Genomic DNA, 26,527 nt, shown 5'->3' with positions numbered 1-26,527 from the left:
CAGACCACGCCTTCTCTTTCTGCCATCGCGGCACAGCACATGCAAGGTAGCCACTACACGTCATTACGACGACGCTAATGACAATGAAGAACAAGTCCGTTCCAGATCATCCATTCTGCCATCATGTCAAGGTACCCGCCGTACGCCCGACCATGGTGATGACGCTGATGACGATGACGATCACGGACAGCGACCGGATTTCGCAGTATTTGACGTCTCGATATGCTCTACGATGCATTCCGTATGACTGGAAACAACCAATGAAAACCAGGAGAGCGGGCGCCCAGACTTCGTCTTTACCAGCTTCAGGCTAGATCCGATACCATTATCATCATCATCAGCCTGACTACATCCACTGCAGTCCAAAGGCCTCTTCCATGTTCCGCCAGTTAACCCGGTCCTCTGCTTGCTGCCGCCAATGTATACCCGCAAACTTCTTAATCCCATCTGCCCACCTAGCTTTCTGTCTCCCCCTGACCCGCTTGCCTTCTATGGGAATCCAGTTAGTTACCCTTAACGACCAGCGGTTATCCTGTCTACGCGCTAAATGGCCGGCCCATGTCCATTTTCTCTTCTTTATTACAACTATGATATCCTTAACCGCCGTTTGTCCCCTAATCCACTTTGCCTTCTTATCTCTTAAGGTTACATCTACCATTTATCTTTCCATTGATCGCTGCGTCGTCCTCAATTTAAGCTGAACCCTATTTGTAGGTCTCCGGGTTTCTGCCCCGTAGCTAAGCACCGGCAAGATACAGCTGTTATATACCTTCCTCTTGAGGGATAGTGGCAATCCATCCGATACCATAAAGCACTAATAAATAAGGCAATATGGAATTCACAACTCAACACAACATACAATTTATGACCAATAAACATCGTATGTAACTGTACACTGCTTTGTTACTCAGCTACATGCGTGAGAGGTCAATGTCACGGTTGACTTACGGTGACACCGAACGGTCCCACTGCTTCGTCCACTCATCATCATTCACTTCGTGGACACGTTTGATTTAGGGCGACGGCAGAAGAATATATCGCAAGGGACACCAAAATAAACTAGTGGCCAGTTTTATTGTTATAAATGCATCCATTATAATACAATGTTGTCTTTATCAGTCGCTGTCTTGCCTGCTGGGGCCCTCTATAATGCGCGCAGCGGCGCCATCATTTTGAAAGTCTGTGGGGCGTATCAAAACCTCGCACAGAATTCTAAGCTCCGAAGCTGCGCGAATCGACTATCAGCGGTCAAGCCTGGTTAGCTGCAACCACTCCGATTACCTGGATAAATAATTATCGACGTTTCCCAGTTCGTTTCAGACGAGAATGACAGAGAAACTTGCTGCATGCAGATTACGCAGTGATTTTCCCACTGCGCAATCAGAGCCTCATTCAACGTAATCGAAGGGCATTTTATCTCAAATTTTTCCGTTCAAAGGTTACGGTTTAATTACTTGGTGCACCACTCACAATAGAATGTCGCTAACAAACGTGAACTGACACACTGCGACAGCAGTGCCGCTGATTCCATGTGCACTTACGAACAATTAATTTTCCTGAATCAAGTTGAACGGAGAACTTTTCACTTTGTTTCTTGTTAATCAGTTGACCTCGATTGACATGTGCTAACAACGCGTTACGCAGACAGGTCATTGGAATTGCCATATCAGACCGTCACGCTTATGAATTCGAAAGTTGTTATTCTCGTCTCTATAGGGAATCACAATATACAGAAGTCTGCGTGCTTCTTTGGACTCTTCCGTGAACAAGTAAGTACTTGAAAATGACTTCCTGAAAGACGGTACTCAAGCTCCTTTAGAATCACGTTTCAAGCCGTATCCGCAGCCACAGTCAGAACCCCGCCCGCAAGAACACACACACACCCTACACACACACACATGAACAACGCTACGTGTGCCTCAGGCTCGCAATAGTATTCAGTTCGAAAAATAATTTGAAGCGCACAGTCAGTATTAAGTGTGCAGCGTGGCTCGTAGCAGTAACTGAATGAGCTATCATTGTTGTAGAAGCTTCATGAATAGCGGATTAAGGTTATCGCACCACATCAGCTTCCTATCAGCACGTGTGTCTGTAGAATTACAGTGTGATTCTGTTGCAACGTACGAATCCGTAGCGATATCGGTTTCGAGCATGGCGGCATCGTCGTCCAGGGGGCGTAGCTAGAAATTTTTTCGGGGGATGTTCAGGCATATTTTATGTATGCTTGAGCATGTATATGTACGCAAGCAAAATTGAAAATTTGGGGGGTGTGAATCTTTTCCTCTCTCTGTACGTCCCTGTTGTCGGCGACATTGATGCGCTGAACAGCTTGCTTAATTTATTGATGACGGTGTCGGCCTGGTCGTCTTTTTCCAGCAGCATCCAAAGTTAAAAGTACTGCGCTCCATTCAAAGACGGTGCTACATCTTCCAGTGTTGGCACAGTATAACGTTCTCTAAGAAGTGCTTTGTTCAAATCTAATGGATCAAGACATATTCGTACCTTGTCGTTCTGTATGACGATATCCATGTGGCTGGACCACTCTGCAGTGTGGGTTCTGTCACTTCGACAATCACTCCGGCCGCTTCCATGCGGTCAAGTTTCGCATTTGCTCTGTCCGTGGCTGCACACGGGATCCGACGTGCTGATTTCACCACTCCTCGGGAGCCCGGTTTTAGCTTCAGGTGATAGATGACGCAACTGTGCCTGTCCAGTCCGGTGGAAACGTCTTCGTAAGGCTTAACTACGTCGTAGGTGTCTTGTTCCAGTGAAGCAACTCGATGAACTAAGCCGAGTTTCTCGGCGACAGAGCCGCTCAGAGTCACGGATACGTTGTCTTCCACGACGAAGAATTCTATTTCAAACGTCGTCCCAGGTCTGGTCACCTGCATGCAGAAAAATACGCCTTGATGCATGTTTCTTAAATCCAAAAGTAAATGTTCTCGGAACAACGTCACAATTTTGAGACTGTTTCTTTGTTATCTTTTCCAGTTGTCTGAGTGATATGATTGAGCAGTTCATGCCTCTGTCAAGCCTGCAGACAATGGGCGTTTTTTTTTTCAATTTTACTATTGCAGTCCAGTGATCAACTATCGGGCTGCTATGTGACAATGCTTCCAGCTAAAAGTCTTCCGCCTGCCTGCATTGGCCACGAGCGATGCAACATCTTTGCTCTTTCGCGGTGGGTTTTACATTCTTGGTTCTACAAGCATCTGCAAAATGATTTCTTTTGCCAAACTTGGCGCACGTGCGTCCTTTTGCTGGGCATACTTCCTGGTTTTTGTGTGACTTCGCATATTTGCCCGAGTACCGACTCAATTGGCAAATTGCATTAAATTCTACCTAAGTGCATTTGACCGACTTTCTTCGCTTTGCTCTTTTCCTTGCTCACGATCTCGGCACATTTCAAGGGTTTTGGCAAAACAGGCGTTCTGCGATAAAAGTTTTCCTTGAAGTTTCTTGTCTCACACTTTCAAAATGATTCTATTTCTTAGCATGATTTCTTCCAACTCGCCGAATTCGCAGCTGTTTGCGAGTACACGCAGCTCAGTTAACCAGTCGTTAAATTGCTCGTTTTCTCTGTGGTCGTGCTTTCCAAACCGGAATTCTTGGTACGCCAGGTTTAGTGCTGGTTAATAGAACGCTTCAAACTTTCCGTTCAGTACTTGAAGGTCACTTTTTTCTTCTCCAGCCTCAAATACAGAAGTGCTGTACGTTTTTCGTGCCTCTTCTTCAATACTGCTCAAAAAAGTCGCTGCTTGTAACTTTTTCGGCTGATGGTTCAGGTAAGTTGCACTCGCGAAGAGCCCAAAATCTTGACTCCAGGCCTTCCAGCTCTGCCAAACGTTTCCCGTGGTGTCCAAGGCACTTGGAGGTGGTATAGCAGCGTAGTGACGGGAGTGGCCAGCTGCAGGCGGGAGGGCTGCTCGCTGTTCGCCATGGTGCTGATCCGCTGGGACTCGTAGCCTGTCGAGTTGCATGGCTGTGCGATAGCTCTTCGCCCGTCGCTAGCGTTGTCGATTGCTAACCGCCCATTTCTGACACCATGTGGACGCGCCTGAGCATTGTGCATCGAACCATGACGTTTACTCAGGAAGGGGGTGGTTGTATACATGGTAGAAAGGGGGCGGCACCAGGCCTGCTAAGTGCGTGTGCGAGATTGTGCACTACGTCACGTAATAGTTACATCACATTTCCTTGTTATTCCCGCTTTCTTGTGTAACTGGACACGCGATATTTCCGTCTCCCTCTCTCTCTCTCTCTCGATGTGTGTGTGTGTGTGCGTGTGTGTGTGTGTGTGTGCGCAAAGTTTGTGTTATTTTTCGTGTTCTTGTATACATTCTTCTGTGGGCACGTCTGCTACGCACCATTATCCTCCTCGACAACACTTGTTATTCATTTTCACCTCCGTGACGAAGACCTACGTGTTATCGATGTGTTGAAGTCACTGATAAGCACAATGCGCACGTTCATTACCAGAATCACAACCCCGTGATTTCGAAATGCAGTACAACTCCTAGATACCCTAAAACCAGTCCTTGCAACCCTTCAATGGCATCATTGATTGTATTGTACGTCATCTAAGGCGGTCAAAGTCGAAACGTAATCTGTCACATTTCGCAGTTTGAAAACTTCTGGGTGTGCCCCTGGTGAACGCTGCTATACGCGAAAGTGTCTTAGTTTTTCTTCCTTTCCTTCTTCTGTCTCTTCATGCCCCTTCCCTTCGTGTTGGGTAGCAAACTGTGTGTAACCTGGTTATCCTCCCTGACTTTCCTTTGCCTCTCTCTCAACCCACCGCGATGTTCTAATGGCTAAGGCGCTCGGCTGCTGACCCGCAGGTCACGGGATCGAATCTCGGCCGCAGTGGTCGCATTTTCGTCGGAGGCGGGAATACTTGAGGCCCGTGTACTTAGATACAGTTGCTCGTTAAAAAAACCCAGGTGGTTGAAATTTCCGCAGCCTCATACTCGGCGTGTCTCATAATCACATGGTGGTTTTTGGGACGTTAGACCCTAACAAATATTATCATTACATTTGCCTCCTTTCTCACTTGTTTTCTCTCTCAGTTCAATGACTGAGCTGTTCACCGAAATTTCTCGGACCTCCACATTGTGAAACGCAAAGCGCACACGGCTATGCGCGGCACTCCCGCCAGTGTGTCAAGGGGCATCCGGCCGCTCCACGTGGTCACTCATCGACGAGAGGAACGCTCCGCTCCGTCGGCCACGAGCGGCAAGGGACGTCGTGAAGCGCATGAAAAATGCACGCGTCTCCGATGCGAAGGAAGGGACTCCCACTGGCCCCGGCAGAGAGACCAGAGCAGAGCGCCCATAATCCGATAATGGGGGCGGCCCGCTGCCGCTCCGAAATGAAAAAAATGGGCGGACCCAAATTGCAGGCCGCCGCCACGTTGATTAAGCGCCGCCGGCCGCGCCACACGCCACGAGCCCCTTCTTCCAAGCTCCCCTACAGTGAGGCAGTGAAAACGACTTCGGCGTGCGCCAAAAGTCTTGCTGCTTCCCTCCCCTCGCCCACTACGATCTATGCTACGATGTCTCCATCGTAAGAAAGAGAAGGAGGGGGGGGGGGCGATCGCGTAGATGCCACGTGATAGTTTGCAGAGTGAATGTATAGACTTCGCCTTGCGTCACGGGGTTCTGAAAACTGGGGGGGCAGGCTGGGGCCTTTGACCCGCTTGTGCTGCAAACGACATCGATGATCGAGGTGTATCCATCGTTCGTCGAACTTGTGCGACGTATATGGCTGCGTCGGGCGATCATGAACGCAGTACGAGTCCGCCTTCGATTGTGCGCGTTGCAACTCCCAAATAATGAAGAAGAGCGCCAGGGGAGCGGCGCTATAGTCCCATACTTAATCGTCTTTTCTATTCGGGCGTTGGTTTCTCGGCTGCTAGCTTCGCTTACATTATTTCGCCTCACAGTGTAGAACTCGCAGGGTGTCGCGTCGAACACTCACTTTAATGAGTGTTCGAAAGGTCAGTCAAAGTGCTGACCGTCTATATAAAATGTTGGTCATTACAACATATTGTTACACAAATTAAGGTAACTTAATGGGGGGGGGGGTTTAATGGGCCATGAAGAAGCATATTATTATTTGCGTTTTTCCTCCGTAGACGTGGTACGTATGACGTGGTACGTAGAGTTTTATTGTGGGTACTTCGTTTACGGCAGTGGTTCCCAGCCATAGATATGTTACGGGGACCCCGTGTGCATTAGTTTAAGAGATGATGGACCTTCTGTAGTTAGAGAAAACAAAGAAAAACGAAGGCATGTGGGGGCGAGGGGTAAGACTAATAAATTAATAAAATGCAGCATGAAACAGGTGCCTTTTATTTCTCCCTGGTAAAGAATGAGTGTCACGCCCATTCGATCTCAACAGCTTGTCAATAAGTCGTGAGGCCTTCAGCCACATTCAGTCTGTTTCTAGCTGTATTTTCTCTCCAAATACGCAAGCCTATAAGAAGCATGCTGGCGTGCTCATGTAGAAAACTTCAACAAAAACTTTACAACATTTGCATGGAGAAGGGAAAACACAAGTCAGCTCTGCTGCAGTGTGGAAATGTTACGTGGTGAAGCATAAAAAGAAGAATTGAAAGGAGCTATTGTCACGGGACATGGAGCACCTCTGGAAAAGCTTTTTTTTTTTTCTTTCGTATGCGGACCTCTATTCGAGCTCTGTGAGCTCGATCTCAAATTGTGAGAGTGGTTGGCATGTTTGCATGTTGTACGTGTGTGGGTGGTGGTGGTTATATTTTTCACCTGGCGTCTGATGAGTAGATATCATTATCCTGTGTACTCAGTTATTATAGATTTATAGTTATTACATACTATTGTTTTTATACTGTCCACTGAAGTAATTTCATCACATCCCCTCTTATTATACCAAGTAGCATGCCCATCTTCGTATGCCCCGTGCCAGAAAAATCTGAATTACAATACAGAGACCCTTTCTCTCTGTTTTTCTGCTCAATATTGGTGGTTGTTCTGCGTATGTTTTGTCATGCGACGCCGTTCTCTTTTTTTTTTTTTTGAGAACGAGGAAGACCTTTATCCGATTTGTTGCCTCTTAGCAGAAGTAACATAAGCAATGATTCAGCTGTCAAACTTCTCACGCTTCGTAGATGACAAACGATGAACTGTGGCAAAATTGACGACGCCAAAGACAGTCTAGACATCCATAATGGCAACTGCCGAGGGGGGGGGAGGGGGGTGATCTAAGCAGCCCAAGCTTAAGTTGTAAGCCTGATGTCCACTTCACCACCTGCAAAATATAACGATGAAAATAATAAAGGCACGAGCCAAGAGTGTAGTTTTCCTACAATAACAAAAGGAAAGCTTACGCTAGTCTGGGCCATCCGCGTTTTTTCTCTTTTATGGAAAGACACACGTTTGTTCGCTCAATCAGCGAAAGAAGCGTCGAAACATTCCTTGCTAGCCATTCGCGTACTAGGCCTATCGAAAGAAGAAAAAACATCCCGATCTTCGTACAACAAAGTTTCAGCAGGAGCAAAAAAACTTGCCATCCGCTCAGCCGCTCGGAGGAATATCATGAGTCGGCAGCAAATACGGCTCACAGGCAGCGCTGCACGGCCTAAGCGCTAGCCTGTCGTCCATAAAACTGCTGCACGGGCAGCAGCGTGAGCGACATGTACACGGCCCGATTCGATACCGGCACTGTAGTGCTGAGAGATGGAGGAATACAGGCAGAAAAGGGGTACGAAGAAAGGAAAGGAGAGGAAGCTGGGAAGTTGAGAGAAGCCACGCACAACGCGACAAGACGGTTCGTGCGCGCGCGACTCAAGGCTTCGCGAGAGACCGGGAACAGCACCGGCCGTCGCTCGCTCTTGCAAGCTCCAGCTGACGCCTCTCTCTCGCTCGACCGGCTGCGAGTCCTTCGAAATTGGAAGGGACGACGCCAGCCGCTACCGCCTCAATAACGGGGTAGGCTGCCGACGCTGAGCGCGCCGCACTCGCAATATCACCGCGCGCGAGTGCTAAAGCAGCACGTCGCTCTCCGACGGGCGCTGGCTGGGCACCGGTTGCGCGCCTCCGAGTTCCCGGGCAGCGCCGAACTCCGTTGCCTTTCTTGTTGCGCGTCCTCCTCCTTCCTCCTCGTGGGAACCAGCCCGCGCGCGGCCTGCTGATTTCCCGGCGGGAAGAGGCGTTAATGAGCGCCCCCCCGCCGAGCTTGCTCGCTGGTCGCGTGCGCTGATTGCTGCTGTATGTACCCCCCCGCCCTCCCCCTTGTTAATTTCTTATGCAGCGCCTTTCTACCACCCTTAATCTCCGACCACGCGGAATCAACGAAGATTCTGTCCCCGCGATGCCCGAAGCGGTATGGAAAACAAGGCGCTCTGACGCCTCTAACCGCCATCGGCGCACGTAATCAACCGGCTGCTTCAAGGCAGGCAGACAAGCGTCCCATTGTCGTTCTCTTCGTGCAGGCGCAGTTGCATGTTTGCGGAGCTTCGGGGAATACCCTCGTGCATTGAGTCTCGGTGACATGAGGAGAGGTCGTTCGTGTCGAAAGGCTGTTCCTCCGGCACTTAGGCGCGGATGAGTGGGAGACAGAGCTTTACAAGGCGCAGATTGTATTGAACAGACGTCATTACGCTTGTGTGACTGCGATGTGATAATTACTCATTCTGCGCATTGAAAGCTTCCTTCAAGCACCTCATCTTCCAAGAAGACGTGTTCTGAAACCAATCACTGCGAATTTTTATAAGCGCTTACAGTCACGGGTAAACAATTGGTAGATTAAGAAAACATGTAGTTTGCGGTGTGCAGCTATTAGAGAGTTCTAGTGCCGAGGACACCCAGCCTCCTTCGTACACACGCTCAAGCGTTCCTTTGTTCTCCCAGCTGCACCCACGGAGAATAAAAAGGAACACGAAAGCGTGCGTACGTTGGCAGCTTGGAGTACCCAGCCCTGAAACAATGTATTTAAATTCAGCGCTTCTAACGACAGTGACGAGGATGACGATCTATTATAAGGAATGATAAAACAAAGTGTGAATATGCAATCTCTGTCGACCAAACGACAACATCGCAAGACTGGGGCACGCAAGACGAAAATGCGAAGACAACATTAAGAAGAACACAACGGATGATGGCCCCGCCGCGGTGGTCTAGTGGCAAAGGTACTCGGCTGCTGACTCGCAGGTCGTGGGTTCGAATCCCGGCTGCGGCGGCTGTATTTCCGATGGAGGCGGAAATGTTGTAGGCCCGTGTACTCAGATTTGGGTGCACGATAAAGAACCCCGGGTGGTCTAAATTTTCGGAGCCCTCCACTACGACGTCTCTCATAATCATATGGTGGTTTTGGGACGTTGAACCCCACATATCAATCAATCAATCACAACGGAGGATGAAGCTGAGGGCGCTTGAGGAACGTTGGGGAGCGCTCACGCAGCACCGAAGATTATATTTACGATGTAGACATAGAGAAACGAAAATGTATAAAGTAATCACTGATGTGTATGTCGTAAAGAACGTCACCCATAAAAGTCAGCAATATAACCTACAAATGAATGCAGCTTTGCGCTAAGAGTGCAAAGCCAGCAAACAGCACTGAGCTATAGGCAACACTCTTTGTTTCTCTTCAGTTTTTTCTTCTTTTCTCATTTCTTCTTTTATATTTTTTTCGTATTTTCGGTCATCTTTTCTCTCCTTATTTTTATTACCGCTTCCTCTCTATTCAGCTATTTCTTTTTCTTTCTTGCTATTTCTATTTTTCTGTATATTTGTCTTGTTTACTTTTTTCTACGTTTGCTGCTTTCTTTTCTACATTTATAGGTGGTTTTCTCGCGTTACGCCAAGAGCACTTGTTTTTTTTATTTCTTTTTTGCTTCTGATAAGTTATTACAAGACGCTCGAAGGCGGAGGGCCCCGCCGTGGTGGTCTCGTGGCTAAGGTACTCGTCTTCTGACCCGCAGATCGCGGGATCAAATCCCGGCTGCGGCGACTGCATTTTTGATGGAGGCGAAAATGCTGTAGGCTAGTGTGCTCAAATTAGGGTGCAGGTTTAAGAACCCCAGGTGGTCAAAATTTCCGGAGTTCTCCACTATGGAGTCTCTCATAATCATATGGTGGTTTTTGGACGTCAAACTCCACATATCAATCAATCGAAGGCAGGGGAAGAATACTTCTCCCTGGCACGAGCACATGCTCAGCATGCTACACACGAAGCATGACTCCAATCGACGACGACAGAATACTATACAGCATACCACAGCTCGCGAACGCATGTGACAATTCCGCCCCCTAAAATATTCCGCGCGTAATATATCAAACACCTCTTATTGAGGCAACATGACAAGAAAAAAGACGCGAGAATATAATATAAAAAAAGGAAGTTGTGCATCAAAGCGTGCGTACTTCAATGTATCACTATTGTATTTTCGTTACTGGTCATCTCAAAACTCCGTTGATAACGTTGGTTGCGTTGTCTAAAAACTGAATCTGAAATAAAACTGCGCGGGGGTCGGAACACATGTGAAGAAAAAAGTAGAAAGGACAGACGCAGACTTCAACGCCTTCTACTCGCGTTACTTCTTCAATAATATCTGAAGTTCAACGTCCCAAAACCACCATATGATTGTGACAGACACCGTAGTGGAGGGCTTTGGAAATTTCTACCAACTGGGGTTCCGTAACGTGCACCCAAATCTGAGCACACGGGCCTACAGCATTTTCATCTCCATTGAAAATTCAGCCACCGCAGCCGAGATTTGATCACGCCAACTGCGGGTCAGCAGTTGAGTACCTTAGCCACTAGACCACCGCGGCGGGGCTGTGTTCCTTCTTCCACACGGTTCGGTTTCAGTGTCATACCAACATGACCCCCAACGCATATTACTTGTCTTTAGAAAAACTGAATGACGGCGTTTGTGTCTGTGTAGACTATAATCTAGGTGTAAATGAGAATTTTTAAAACAAATATTCTTATTCTGTACCGTACAATATTACACTACAGCTTCTCGAGAGAAAATCCAATAAATAGCTTTAGTGCATCACTAAACCAGTGTTTCACTCATGTCACACGACATTTCATGACGTCAAATGCTGCAGTCATAGCAGCTAACAATGTACACGACAACGAACGCGCTGCGTCAGTGAACGGTAACTAAACAAAAGATGTCGACCAACATAGTGCGAAGCAGGGCTTCTTTCCCTTTGTAAACACGCAGCGAGTCGAACCTGAGCCCGACTGTGCTCGCTGTAAAGGCGCGTTCCCACCAAATGCGGAGCACGCAAGCTGGCTAGCGGATTTGCAAAGCACAGAGGCGGCGAGGGCACGTGGCTGTTCAGATCAATCACGTTGCCTTCTGCCCGCTCCTCCACGGAGCCGAAGCAGTCCACCAATTCATGGTGGACAGGACGCCATATTGCGGCACTACGCGATACTGCGCGCGCGCGTCTCGAACCCTGATTGGCTGCGGTCAAAGCGGCCAACATTCCCGCGCGGAAAAGATCGGTCTTGAAGAAACCCGGGCTAGCGGCCGCGGGTTTTCCGCTTTTGCGGATAATCCGCGTCCGCTCTCCGGATTCGCCTTTGTTTCGCGGTCGGTGTAAACACGCTTTAAGCTTCCCTGTAGGAAGCACTAGCCCGTAAAAAGTTAGAGCTATATTTGTGCACTGGTGTCACTGTATGTGGGTGACATGTACTTTTTATTACTTTTTATATGTATTCTTAATACCGAATAAAAACATTAATGAATGAGTCACTGTTTTCTACTTTTGTTGACGGCTACGCCTCTCCACTTTGTTATTGAGATAAACGAATTCAGAAAGAAAAAAATATGATGGCTTCGCACCAGTAGCGTCAAGCCTGAAAAGGGCGGAGCTGAATGACCTTTATAGAGCTGGGCGGCCTCCCTACCTTACTTCTCTTTCTTTCTGTCTTAATGTCTTTTTCTTTAATTTATCTCTATCTCTCTCACTATCTCTATTTATCATTCTCATTTTATTTCCCTCTCTCTGCTTCTTTCTCTTCCTTTGTATGGCTCTCCTTATTTCTCTCTTTCTGTTTGTGTTTTGCTGTTTTTATTTCTTTTGCTTATCGGTTTTTATCTATGTATTCCTCTTTCTATGTATTTGTTTTTCTTTTTCTTTTATGTCATTATTCCCTTTGAACCTTCCCTTATTAATCTTTCTGTGTCTTTTTCTTCTCCCTACCTGCACTTTTCCTGTGTCCTCTCTCTCTCTCTTTCACGCGTTTCACGTGTTATTGGGTTTTTTTTTTAACACTCGCATCTTTAGTACACAGTTGTGGAATTTTCCCGATTCCTGTGGAGCGCACTCACCCATGTAGTCTTGCACGACAGAGCACAAATTATCCGTAAATTAAACATCAGTTAGAAAAGATTATCGTTCTAACACATCTCCCCTACAAACACGGCGCATAGTTTCTAGTTCACTCAATACTCACCACAAATGTTGTCGTCGTTAGATAATTATAAAGAAACATTGAAGCACTTTCGCTGTCTTGTGATTTTTCCCCGGTGTCATGGGACCTAACTAGTATTTTTGTCTGTGAGAACGTTTGCGCTGCGTCCAGCGAGTGAGGTTCCTGTTCGAGTCGCTGTCTATGTGTGATGTGCTTGGGATAACCGATCAGCAGATGGCGCACATCACCTTCTCGTCGACATGGCCACACAAACGTGTTGACGATGGCGCACGTTGAATTTAAATAAAAGGTTATATTTGTGAGCAGTTGTATAGACGATGCATGAGAGTGGCAACGCATTGTGGGAGCCGATGGTGTAGTTGGTACAAAAGCTATACGTCCTTGATGATGATGACGATATGTGGGGTTTAACGTCCCAAACCACCATATGATTATGAGAGACGCTGTAGTGGAGGGCTCCGGAAATTTCGACCACCTGGGGTTCTTTAACGTGCACCCAAATCTGAGCACACGGGCCTACAACATTTCTGCCTCCATCGAAAATGCAGCCGCCGCAACCGGGATTAGATCCCGCGACCTGTGGGTCAGCAGCCGAGTACCTTAGCCACTAGACCACCACGGCGGGGCGTCCTTGATGCTGTGTTTACATCATTTCACTCAAGATATGCTTTTGCGGAAAGCAGTAGTAGCTTGATGAGGGCTGTATTTTTGTTCTAGAAGTGGCACCAACGAGCACCAGTTTGTGAACTTGCCCGCCATGGCAGTCTAATGGTTGTTGTGCATGACTGTTCTCCCTGAAAGTCGAGGGCATAGAGTTTCCTAATATACACTAGAGGGAACTTTGGCCCTAGAGTCTATCGGAGCTGCAACGCACGGCACTTCAGCGAGCGTGGGAATGATGGGTAGTACACACATTTGTCTAATTTTCGTACTTCTGGCCTGCTTTTGGCTCCGTAGGTGTTCGTGTGGCTTGGAGCTGTTTTCTCGCGAAACAAAAATCAGCAAATATTCAGCGGTTGCAATTCATCACCTTATTCTTTTCGACTTAGCTTTCCAAATCGGATCACGAAGTTCGAAAGGGTTGAATCTTTCTTTCAAAACAAAACCAAAACACGGCAATAAGCGAAGCCGCAAGTACGAAGACTAGGCAAATGTGTGTACTGCCCATCATTCCCATGGTCGCTGAACGATATCGCAGCGCCAGGGTCCTCTCTAGTTAATTTTAGGAAACTATGTTCGAGGGATCGATTCCGCATTTAGCCACATTTCAAGTGGAGGCAAAAAAAAATGCTAGAGGCTCGAGTACTTAGGTTTAGGTGAACGCCAGGTGACCGAAATTTCTGGAGCCATCTTACTGCGGGGTGCCTCACAATCACATTGTCAATCGTATTGTCAAAACTACGTCGATTATTTTCATTTCTTTAGCGCAAGTAATGATGTTGAGACTGCAGCGCCGCATTTTACCACAGAGAATGCTTTCAGTAGTCGCTCATTCAATGGCACAACACAAACAATGGTTATTGCTCTGATGCAAACAAATATAACATCTTGCATCTTTTCATCATCAGCTACAAGTACCACCATCTAGTAAACACCACAAGAACTAAACGAGAGGTGGCTACATACAGGAGACGGTACCGCCATCTAGTGAACACTGCAAGAACTAAACTAGAGGTGGCTACATACAGGGGACGGTACCGCCATCTAGTGAACACTGCAAGAACTAAACTAGAGGTGGCTACATACAGGCTACAGGGGACGCACAGCCCACGCCCTAAGGAGCTTCGCCCCTAAAAAGGAAAACAAAGGCGCCCCGACGCTTGGAAAGCATAACGCGTGCTCTTGCGGGTCGAACTCTCCGTGTTTTGCCGCTTCTTGAGGAAAAAGTATTAGGGGCATGCGCTCTCCGTCTGTGTCCAGCATACAGTCGGCGCCTTGTTTACCAAAAAAGGCTCGTTCGAATGGTCGAGCAAACAGCTCTCTTCTCCCGTTGAAGAAAAACGGTGTGGGCGGATCAAAGACGGACCGTTCTTTTGTGCACCGGTGCGCATGGCAAGCAGGGGCTCGTTATGTACGCCGCTTGTTGGTCCGACTGAGATTTCTTTGCCAGCTTCTTTCTTTATGCATCACGCATGACCGAGTCTTTTGAAAAAGAAACTTCCAGCGGCCACGGTACCGGCAACACGAGAGAAAAGCGTGAACTTCGTCCGGGTTTGAACCCTGGGCCTGGACAAATTTTTCGGCAACTGAGGAGCTTTTTTTTGAGAAATACAAACAGCGACCGCACATTGTGAATCGATTACAACTTCATTTTCTCCTGCCGCTAAACCTGTGAATCCTTCGTGGTGCCTCGCTTAACCAAGTATTCATATTATCATACCTGGCGTCCAGAAAAAGGCCGATTTGTCGTCACCGGTTCTTAACCAGCTCACACTACTTCTCTTGTATGAAAAATACCAAGACTCCATAGATATATACACTGACAGGTTGGTTCTGCCGAACAGCTCAACCGGAGCAGTCAGGATACCAAGGTTGGTCACAAAGGTTAAATTCAAGACATCCCATGCAACAACATAAACGGCGTCAGAATTGGCCGTCCTTCGCACTGCGTCACAATTAGTCATTGATCAACCTACACACATGTAGACTATTTTTTGTGACTTGAAGGTGGCACTGCAGTCTCTGCTATCAGCCTTATGCCATGGGCCGCACGAGCAGCTGGTACTAGATATAACAGAGGTTGTACACAACCTGACTGAGAAAGGGCACCAAATTGCTTTTCAAAGGTTACCCAATCACTGCGGAATCATCGGCAATGAACGGGCCGATCAAGCTGCCCGCTCAGCCCACACAGAAGATCATGAACTACGACTACCACTTTTTAGAACCGATGCTGCACGACAGCTCCGCTGGCTTGCTCGTCAACAAACCACGTCACAATGGAATCAGCCGCACCAACAAACATGCCTGACTGCACTCGCTTGACCCTACTTATCGAGGCTTCGCCGAGCAGACGAGGCCCTTTTATGTAGGCAGTGGTTGGGCGTTACACGTACCAACGCCTACGCTTTCCGCATGGGGATGGCCGACACCGCAGCGTGTGACCACTGTGACAGCGAAGAAACCATTTGACATGTCTTTTGTGACTGCCTAAAGTATGGTGAACAGCGACTATGCCTTCGTAAGGAACTCAGCAAATTAGATAATCAACCTCTCCCGGAGGAAAGCATTTACAATATTGACAAGATGCAACTTCACAGAAGAAGGCCCTGTAAGCGTTGTAGCCAGAACGCCCTTCCTGTTTGCATTTTTTTTTCGTTTTCTCCCGAGTGCACGCGAATTTCTCTCTCTCTCTCTCTCTCTCTCTCTCTCTCTCTATATATATATATATATATATATATATATATATATATATATATATATATATATCCCCTCTTTCTTGCCCCTATTTCCCCACCCCCAGTGCTGGGTAGCAAACCAGATTCCAATATCTGGTTAATCTCCTAGCCTTCTTTTCTCTCTCTCTCTTTCTCCGTGTGGATTTTCTTGGGGCCTCGTGCAACCATCGGGTGGTTGTCTTTGCCTTTCTTAACACTTCCGCCACCTTGCGGGTTTTCGCAGAAATCATTTGCAGTTATTCTGAATATTCGGTAAACAAGACGTAAGGGCTCCACCGAAAGTTCTTGGATGGAAGACAAGACATTCGTTCGGCGCTCGTGTCTTTAAAAAAAAAAAGGACGATAAATGTTCATCTCTCCGCTAAAACATCGGTATCGGTTCTAACATTCAACAGCTGCTTATGAATCAGTTTTAAACATCATTTTTCTCTGAGTAAATATAATTAATCCAAGCACAGCTGGTATGCAGCACGCTGACCATGCAAGAGAAAAGCGAGTAGATGCAACGGTCTAAGGCGCTCATACGGAGCTAATGACTCTACATCTAATTAGTGTCACTCTCCTCTCAACGTGTTTCGAGCACAAATGGAAGTTCGTGGTAACCACTAAGCGCACGGTTGTGGCAACGTGTTTTCTTTTTTTTTATGACACTGGTCACATATATCTTTATCATAATTTCACCACCCTGAAACACCTTGCGCCTTTGAAGAATATTGTGCGAGACTGAACCATAAGCTAGCGCGGAAAATATGCACCCAAGACATATAGAGGGAGGAAAAAAGAACACGTTTCGAGAGAGGGTCAGCCACCTAACTAACGATCTCTATAAGCGCGTGGAAACTTCGCTGTGTGCACCGCGATTTAAGCGCGAATATCTTCGGTAAGCCGGGCCGCGGGAGGTAACTGTTAAAAAATGAATGAGTACAGCTTGCCCGCTCGTGAAAGGCGATGTTTAATCCGTGAGCAATCGTCATCAATCCCGCGGGCTAGCCTTCCGCGGCGGGCTTTTTAAAAAAGTTTTACGAAATTCATGATCGTGCAGTGAAGACGCGTCGGAGTGATCAAGCGCGCCGCTGCGTTTCGTTTTTGTTTTGTTTTTTTTAATCTCGACCAAGTCGCTGGCGAGTTTTCGCCGCCAATTTCTTCTCGCTGTGCGTTCGTCGCTGTGGGCTCTCTTCATCTACGTATCTCTTCCTTCTTTCTTTCTCTCTCTTAATTGAGAGAGCGAGAGATAGCCGGCTGCAAGCAGCGCGCACTAGCGCAGCCCATCTTTTCGCGCTCTCGATAAGCCGTCATAAATCGGACGCTTCAATTAATAATAGCGGAACTAATTAGCCTTAATGGGCTAATTACGCGAGCGCCCAGCCGTGACCGTGGCGGCTGCGCGCTCTTTGACGCGGTTCTCTCCCTTCTCTCCCTTCGTTTCCAGTGCCGGATCTGCGAGCCACTATCTGATAGCAGAAGCGAACGGGGATGCGGGAGGGAGGGGGGCGTGTAAGAAGGAGAAAGAGAGTGGGAGATGGCGGGGGAAGGGTAGTCGACGGGAAATGGGAGCGGGAATGGGGGGAAAGGCAGGACGAAGAGAGAAGATTCGCGGGTAGACACGTCCATCGCGGATCTTGATTCATGGCACTCTTATCTACGCCGCAGAGCCTGTGTCGAAATTGTCGCGCTCGAAAGAGAATCGGCGTGACGTGCGCGGTCGCGTTCATTTGCGGCGTCGTGACCGGAAAAAACAGAAACAAAAAAAATAAGCGGCGCCAACGTTTCGTACACTTCGAAAAGCGCTGGTACGTGGAGAGTGGTTGCGTGTTTGCGTGAGACAGACAGAGTTGGGCATCCGAGTGCAGCTTCGATGCGCTTGCGTGTTTATGTGGAGTACGATTGAGACAGTTTGCATTCACGGCCTCGATCTGCGCGAACTCCCGAAACTGTCACATACGGGCTTTTGTGTGACCGGAAACGGGATAAAATGCGAGCGGTATAGACTCGTGAGAAAGCGCCGTCCTCCGCGTTTGATAAACGAACCACGCGCGAACTAGCGAGGCTTCGCGCGCTTTTCTGTTATCGCTGTACACAGTTTCGAAGGGCTTTGACATTCACAGTGCGTTATGCACAGTTGCGAGATATGTTTTTTAGCGAACTGTGGAGAAGTTTGCCTAGCACTGTTTGCAGAAGTGTGGGAGGTACGACAGACCGTACATAGGCCGACTAGGCTGACGTGCGTCAAGTTGTGTCTCTAGAATGGGAGCGAACGTGACATCCGAAAGTTTGACCTGCGCAGTGGGACGACGACATTCGCGAAAATATCTTAACGAACAATAAAAAATCGGTCATAAGCGGGCGGAGCGAATATTGTTAACAAAGTGCGCACACACCGCAAGCGTTCACGCTTATCACAATGAAGTTAAGCGTACTATCGGATGGAAACTTCGCTAATGAGAAGATTGGCTGACTATTTTGTTGTTGTTTTTTTCAAAAAAGGATACTGTTGAAATTACGATTGTGTGACTCAGTTTACTTATTCACGAAACGAAAGATGGCGAATTCCGCACACGCTCGAGCGTTTTGCAGTAATTTAGGGGGTGATAATATGACGCTCGAAAAAGCTAGTAATTCCTGGTCGTGTATTGGCCAGCCCACTGAGGAATGACGACCTACAGCTCTGGTCTTCCGGGTTTATTTTGCTTTTTTTTTCATCTTAAATGCAGTCGTAACGAATTCATCAATCATTTATTTTGGCTCAGACCACGGTGGTGCTAACCATGCGTAATAATTTGTTCCTGCATGCCCTAAGTTAGCGTTCCTATGTAGTAAAATACAAAGTCGACCACAATTCAGAAACTAGTTCGTTGTTCACGCGGAGCAATGTCATTGTACTCCGAACGAAGTTCTAAAAACAGATGTTCCCACTACACAAGTTATGTTCACTGAATATCAATTTCGTATGTACAGGACGTAGTTCACTCGAGTGTAGATAACCACTTCCAGAGAAGTTGAGTGGTCAGAGTTATCCGAAGCCTATCGCAACGCTTTGCCTTCCACATGGGCATAGTACCACATTTCGCTACTTACGCTTTTCAGTATACACGCTCACGTGATACGTCATGTGCGGTAGAGATTCCGGTTCTAACATTTCATACTCAGTCCTCAAAAATACAAAGCCAAGTCGACCCCTCGAAGAGATATGAGGGGCATTAGGCGAGCTCGCTGTAGGAATAATCGATGGCAGTGGATTGAATAAACGTTCTGCCCAACTTCCCTTTGACAAACAAAAACGAACAAGCACGACTGAGCAAACTTCGGGATGAATTTATATCGTGGTTCTTCGAAGCACGCGTGTGCCTTTCTCTGTTCTTTTGCGTGCTGCCTTCTATCCGACGCTGTCGCTGAGGAGTCGCTTCAGTGGGCTTCGTTTTCCGGACATGGGCGAGTCTACAAGACAGCCGCCACGATACCTCTACAAGACGGCCGTTACCAGACGTTTTATGTATACCAAGGTTATTGCGCGTATCTCCACCACTGTGGGAGCTGCGTGTGCTGTAGTCACGCGGCGAAAAAGCAATTAACGCAGTACATCGGCACTGTAGTACGTCAGAATTAGGTTGCGCAGCCACCGTCCCGGTAAAATCGAGAATAATCGACGCACTTTCGCGAAGCGCAGGTGGGCCAATCGGGTCACCGTCGCCACGTGGAAGCCATTGACTGCGTCTACTTGCTCGCACTATAGATCCTTGTCGACTGCACTTTCGCGTGCCTTGGAAATCGCTCGCTTCGGGCGCATCTTCCCCTTTGCAGCCGCATTATACTCCCACCCGCAGCGTACTTTTTCAGCGAAGCTCTCTTCCGGCTTCGATCAATGTGCTGGGAAAGGACGGACACTTGTGCTGTTCTCGGGGACAAGGTAAACAGCGGCCGCGACGACGACCAGTTATATACGCAACGGCGGAACTTCTTCATAGCTGCCGCTTCTGCCTTATGAACAGCGGCCCGTGTTTTGGCAGCAACAGAGAGAGACCACGCGATCGATTGCGGCGATGTGCCGGTGTTCGAGCGTCGCGCGCGCGCATGCACACATCTGTGGAGCGAGCTGCGTTGCTGTATAGCTAGACTGCGGCAGCCTGTGATGCACGCCGTCCCGTTGTCGGAAGATGGAGATCATCCACCCCCCACCCCCCATCCCCTCTTGCGAACTCTCTCACGGCCTTCCCTGGAGCCTCCTTTAGACTTCTGCGGCTTCTCTGTCCAAACCAGGCAGCCCTCACTTATGACAGTCCTATCGCTTCGCTTCTTGGCGTCCAGCTGAGCTACCTTACAGTGCAGAGGATATCGAAGATAAATCTGGTGATCGGAATCTTCCGGACAGCTACAGACCAATATCTGTTCTGAGTAGTATTAACACTACGCTTGAAAAACTAATTTCGTCGCAATTAAGGCGCTTCCTGGGTGAACAGAATGTACTTTGTCCCCAGCAACACGGCTTTGTTGCAAACAGGTCCACTTCAACTGCTGTTTCGATGCTTACGCAATATATTAATTCCGCGCTACATGAAAACAACATAGCAATAGCAGTATTTTTAGACATACGAAAGGCATTTGATGCTATTAGTCATTCCATTTTACTGGAAAAAATGCATTCTTATGGGATAAAAGGTAACTCGCTTGATTTTTTTTCTAGTTATCTATCGGCACGCAAACAAAAGGTAGTCATTGGTGACATCAAATCATCCTACGGTTATATTAAATGCGGGGTGCCACAGGGTTCAGTTTTGGGCCCTATATTGTTCTCTCTTTATATTAATGATGTCCCGCGATCCCTACAAAGGTCAAGGGCACTGATGTACGCGGACGACACTGTTTTAGTTTTCACAGGACACTCCTTAGCAGATTTACAAAATGACGCGATGACCGATTTATCGAACATTTCGGAATGGTTTGCCAGGAATCAGCTGACTGTTAACTGTACTAAAACAAAGTATATGGTGTTTCACTCTCGTAGGAAACATATTGACGCTGAATCTCTTAACCTAACAATAAACAACACTCCTATTCAACAAGTTCCTTGTTTTAAATATTTAGGCGTCACTTTTGATGAACACTTACACTGGCATGAGCAAGTACAAAGTGTGTGCGCAAAGCTAGCCTATGGCTGCTATTCTCTAATAAAAGCTCGCCAATATTTTCCACAAGCTATACTCCGCACACTCTACTTTTCATTGTGTCATTGTCACATAGGTTACTGTCTGGAATCGTGGGGTTTGACGTACAACAGTTATCTAAAAACTCTTGAACGACTTCAAAAGCGTACACTGAAAATCATAAGCCAAGGTGAATCAGTAAGTAATATTTTCCAATCACAACGCATTCTCTCGGTTCCGATGTTGCGTGACTACAAAATTGCTGTTTCAGTAAATAACATAATTAATAGAAATTCACCTTTGCCTGCTGATCTTTTTTCAATTCCTAAACGCGATACGCGACATGCTTCGAATGGTAATTTCAATCTGCCCAAATGTTTTAATGTTTACGGAGAAAGACTGATACAGTTTAGTGGAACAAAAATATGGAACACGGTCCCCCTAGAGATTAAAACGGCACGTAATTTCAGCATGGCATGTAAATCATTTTTTCTGTGGAGTCAAGACATGTAAGCATGTGTGTGTGATTCGATTTTCATTGTATTTTTTTAATAAGTGCCTATGTATAGAAACTAGCTGCAAGCTAATAAGTATGCATATCTGCAAGAAAAAATGTATTACTGTGTTGTTGTTGTTACCTCAGAGCTGACCTGTACACTTTTTTATGTTGCACATTGTATTGGACCGTCCACTAGCCACTTTAGGCTATCGGTCCAAATAATCCCTGTAATTGCATATATCTATTTATGAAAATAAAGCTTCATTGATTGATTGATTGATTGATTGAAACTTCCGCACTGGAACTTCATTCGCGTCAATTCTTTCCTTCTCTCTCTCTCTCTTACTGTCCTTGTGCCTGTCGTATTCGTTCATCTTTTTTCCTTGTCTTCGCAGAATGCGGCGCACTCATTCTACACGAGGATACAGAAAACAAGGTCGGCTGAAGAGATAACGTAGCCGCGAACAAACAAAGTGCTTCCCGAGCGCACACGCAAACGTGCGAGGTTCAACAAAGCCGTCGCGATTACAAGCACGCGTTTACACCGACGAGGCATGAACGCGTCACGCGACGTGTTTTGATAATCACCACCCCCTTAACAACGCCGCAGCCTCTTCCCCTTATGGCGGTCATTGAGTGCATTGTACACACCTTGTGTTTGTTCAACCTAAGTGACAGTCAGTAACGGTAATCAACTGTGATTAGGCGTTCATCCCGTTAACGGCATCGAGTAGCTCCTCCTCCCGTTACGTTACACCTGGTTTCATGTTCGGTGCTCGCTATGAAAAAATGTACGCACACGCTGTCCGAAGACGTCGCTTATACTTTATCCACGCTTTCTTTTTTTTTTTTTGAGACGCTACCTTTTACACAAAGGAAATGACCAACATACAACTGTGTTGAAGCGAGCAATTTGTTGTAATATTTATCTCCAGAGCCAAGCCTCTGGAATATTGTTTCGAAAAAAAGTATTAAAGGCAGCTGATTGACTAATGACTTACTCATCTAGGTTCATCCTTGCTTGCTATTCGTCTGAACGACATAGTTGGTATATTCCCGTAAGAAGGAGCTTCACGCCAAGATGTTTGCCTGTCAAAACATCTTTATGAATGGCTAGGTCTTTAAAACAAAATAATAAATCTAACAATGTTCCGTCAGCTCTCACTTAGGATGACCCGGACACAAGGCATTTAAGGCTGCCAGGCTTTCGCCTTAATAATCAGCAGCACATTACGTTCTGATGCTACAACACCAAATCTCCACACGGAAGCACAAACTAGAAGCTGGCTTTTCTGCATTTACTTACACTACAAGGTGAAGCATGCTCAACGCACGTCTCAAGTAATGAGTCGTTTCCTCCATAAACTTGGCAACCTAATTATCTAAATTTGATTGATATACAAGCTTAATATCCGGTGACATCTTTTGCCGCAGGTCCGGACTTCTGGGGTCGGCTGAACCCTGCCTGGAGCCTTTGCAGCACGGGACGTCGGCAGTCTCCAGTCAACATAGAACCGCGGCAGCTACTCTTCGACCCCAACCTGAAGCCGATCGCAGTTTCAAATCACAGGGTACATACTTTTATTGGCGAAACCATATCTCGACGCGTCCTCTTTTTTCCCGTTTCATTTCTGTAAGTGTTCACTTGCGCATTTATGTAATCTTGTTATATCACAAGGTAAAACCCTATTGGGGGCTTGCATGTCACAGGTTTCGCGGCAAGTCGAAGTAGACACCTTATTATCAGGCCTTCCGACACCCATCGCCACCATCTTTCCTTGTCGGCCAATCTACCCGCGCTGTCACTTTTTGCTGTAGGAACTGTGCTCGGGAAAGTGACAAAATATAACCGAAATGATGAACATTTCTCTGAACAAAAGTGCACCACATTTGAAAAAGAAAAAAGCTTTTCCTTCCCTCGAACATTCGGAGTACGTTCGTAACCTTTTAATTCTAGAAACAATGAAAAGCTTCATCCCACATTGAGCTGTCATATTCCGAAATATTCTGTTTTCAGGGTGAATGCCCTCTGGCTGAGTGCCTTTTCTTTATCATTGTTTTTTGTTTCGCCTCCCTTTTCTTATCTTATCATATGGTAGAAGCCTTATGTGCGGCTGAGAAAAAAATGAAGAGCTGCAACTGCATTAACACCGTTTATTTTGAAAAAGTACCTAAATAAATAAACTAACTACAACAGGGATTGGTTGATTAGCTATGTGGCCGAGACGCAAGATTTCTGGATGTGTTCCTCTCCCTCTCCGCGAGTGCATTGGCCGAATGAGTATGGCTCAATTGGGTGCCCCAAAAATGAAAGAATGAGCTTCAGTATATATATATATATATATATATATATATATATATATATATATATATATATATATATATATATATATATATATATATATATATATATATATATGTATGTGTGTGTGTGTGTGTGTGTGTGTGTGTGTGTGTGTGTGTGTGTGTGTGTGGAGGGGGCCCCACAACGCCTACTTAAAAAATTATATTGCGTAAGAATTAGTTAACGAAGGTTAATTAATTTGGTAGCGTTTATTTATTTTTCACCGCTACGGCTCCAGGGCGAAATAATTTGAAATTGTTCCTAAAATAAGATGACAATTGTTGGACTCATGCGATCATCTCGTAATCAGATTTTTCCGGCGCTAAAAAATAATCCTGTGATAAAAAAAGTGACGCACCTTTCTTTGGCTTAGCAGTTTTCTTATCAGTCGTACGTTTGATTAGTTCATATTTTTCATTCATATTTGTACTTTAATGCAAAGATTAATAGCATCACCTAGAAAAGACACCAGTGGCTTCGTCAGAATTGGCATGTGTTAGACTCTGTCTTACAATTCATAAATTCTAACATCACCAGTCGTAAAGCTTCTGGTTGAGTGAATTTATCTCAAGTGCTACCTTAAACAATATTCCGTGAACACATCCTAGGTTTTGTTTTAAATATTTAGGCAGAATAAAGTTCTCAAAATAAGAAACCTAATTCAGCGATGGTGAATGATGAAATTCGCGAAGGTTATTCACGTGTAACGTGCCATCGCTAGCAGATTTACCGAGAGTACCACGACGAAGCAAAATTGAGAGAACTATTGAAATATTAGCAGCAGTAGCAACTCATTCTAGTAACAATAAATAACCAGATCTCGTGGTACCTTTTTGCAAAAACACTAAGGCACGATATAGCCGTGATTTTTATTTGGTGAATTTTATATAGTTCGGTGTAATCACCCTCTTTAGCAGTCATTAGATTAATAAATAGCGGCGTGCCTTATTTCTCTGTATGATCCTTATCTAGGAGAGCAACAACACCCGCGGCAGCGGCAAGCTTCACCGACTGAAAGTTTTAAAGCGGTTGCCATGGTTTAAAAAAAAAAGCCCCCCCCCCCTTTTTTTTTTCTGCAGGCTCATACCGTTCATTGTTATCTCGTGCTGCCGCAAACAAACGGTTTTGAATGGCCAGCACCACAGAGCTAGATGAGAGGTGTGTTCCTTATCAGCAGCCATTACGTAATTTAATTAGGTGGCAGTAAGCAAAACACGTGGTAATCGGCATAAAATATACTCACGTGCATTACGCCATCTCACTCATACTCAAATAAGAACCATGGATAATAGTATTTACGCGTATAGTGCTAACGTTATTGGATAATTCTTGCGGAATGTTTTCTAATATAGGGTGCTGCTGGCTGTTAAAGTCATCATCATCATCAGCCTGACTACGTCCGCTGCAGGACAAAGGCCTCTCCCATGTTCCGCCATTCGAGGTTAATTCGAGGTTAATCAAAATTACACGATGATGACAATAAAGCCGGTATATTGTGCTCGTACGTGCATGAATGAAATCGCCACCATTCTCCTTTTTTTAGATGCAGAAGCATCTTATACTCGCGCGCCCCGCCGTGGTGGTCTAGTGGCTAAGGTACTCGGCTGCTGACCCGCAGGTCGCGGGTTCGATTCCCGGCTGCGGCAGCTGCATTTCCGATGGAGGCGGAAATGTTGTAGGCCCGTGTACTCAGATTTGGGTGCACGTTAAAGAACCCCAGGTGGTCAAAATTTCCGGAGCCCTCCACTACGGCGTCTCTCATAATCATATAGTGGTTTTGGGACGTTAAACCCTAAATATCAATCAATCAATCTTATACTCGCGCCTTGTAGTGCGCCGTCCGCGCCGTCCGCACCGCTTCTCGAACATTCGACAGCTGACGCGCGCGCATGCGCCGTCGCGCCGTCGCCCACTCTTCCACCATCTGTGCATCCCTTCCTCCTCTACACACCGCGCGCGCTTCACTCCTCCACCATCTGTGCACCCTTCCTCCTCTACACACCGCGTTCGACATCTACAATTCTCCTGATTCTCCAGTGGACGCGCATGCGGCGTCGCGCTTCGAGAACATTCAACAGCTGACAGTGCATGCGCCGTCGTGCTGTATATATACTCAAGGTCGGCGCTCGCTCGCTTTGTACGGCGCGTCGACGTCCAAGGTTCCGGTGAAATGAATTCCAACGAATCCACAAACACAATGATCGACGTCCCTTCGACCAGCGCCGCCCTTTCGCATACGTGTGTACGTGTTCACTCATTTAACACCCCCTCCTACAACCACGTTAACCAATTTAGCCATCGACCCAAGTGAGTCGCAATTTAACACCCCATTTCACAACCACGTTAACCAATTTAGCCATCGACCCAAGTAAGTCGCACTTTAACACCCCGTTAACCAATTATATGGTCCGCATCCTCCTCAGTGTTCCCCCGAGGGAAGCTGCGGGCAATTTTTTTCCTCCTTGCCCCCTCTCTCTTTCCCTTCCACGCATAGTCAGTTTCTGTGCCTCAGACGAGCATTTCGCACCACGCGACACGGATGCCGACGCAATGCCCGTCTAGACGCCGGCGCAGATTATTCCCTTGAGTCTTCTCAAACGCAAAACAGCTGTCGCCCAGCAGATTAGTACGCAATCATGACTCTAGCGCGCGAAACCAGGCGCCGCCACTGACCCTCAAGCCGTTCTCGCACGAACGTCGTCGCAATGCCGTCGCAGCA

General features: G+C 46.8%; 2 protein-coding genes across 2 annotated transcripts in view; one reads left to right on the top strand and one right to left on the bottom strand.

Moving 5' to 3' along the window:
- LOC142776543 (uncharacterized) overlaps window positions 1-3,064 on the bottom strand; it is a 68,275-nt gene extending 65,211 nt beyond the window's left edge. The window contains exon 1 of the mRNA XM_075880395.1: window positions 2,503-3,064. Coding sequence (XP_075736510.1) covers window positions 2,503-2,915 — 413 coding nt within the window. The 5' untranslated portion in view covers window positions 2,916-3,064. The remainder of the gene's footprint in view (window positions 1-2,502) is intronic.
- The window catches only part of LOC119169335 (carbonic anhydrase-related protein 10), an 89,087-nt gene that overhangs the window by 44,576 nt on the left and 17,984 nt on the right, over window positions 1-26,527 (top strand). The window contains exon 3 of the mRNA XM_037420442.2: window positions 22,899-23,035. Within this exon, the coding sequence (XP_037276339.1) occupies window positions 22,899-23,035 (137 nt within the window). The remainder of the gene's footprint in view (window positions 1-22,898; window positions 23,036-26,527) is intronic.

The sequence above is a fragment of the Rhipicephalus microplus genome, chromosome 2 (genome assembly GCF_043290135.1).
Source record: "Rhipicephalus microplus isolate Deutch F79 chromosome 2, USDA_Rmic, whole genome shotgun sequence".
NCBI classification, from domain to species: Eukaryota; Metazoa; Arthropoda; class Arachnida; order Ixodida; family Ixodidae; genus Rhipicephalus; species Rhipicephalus microplus.
This window is presented reverse-complemented; position numbering and strand designations above follow the sequence as displayed.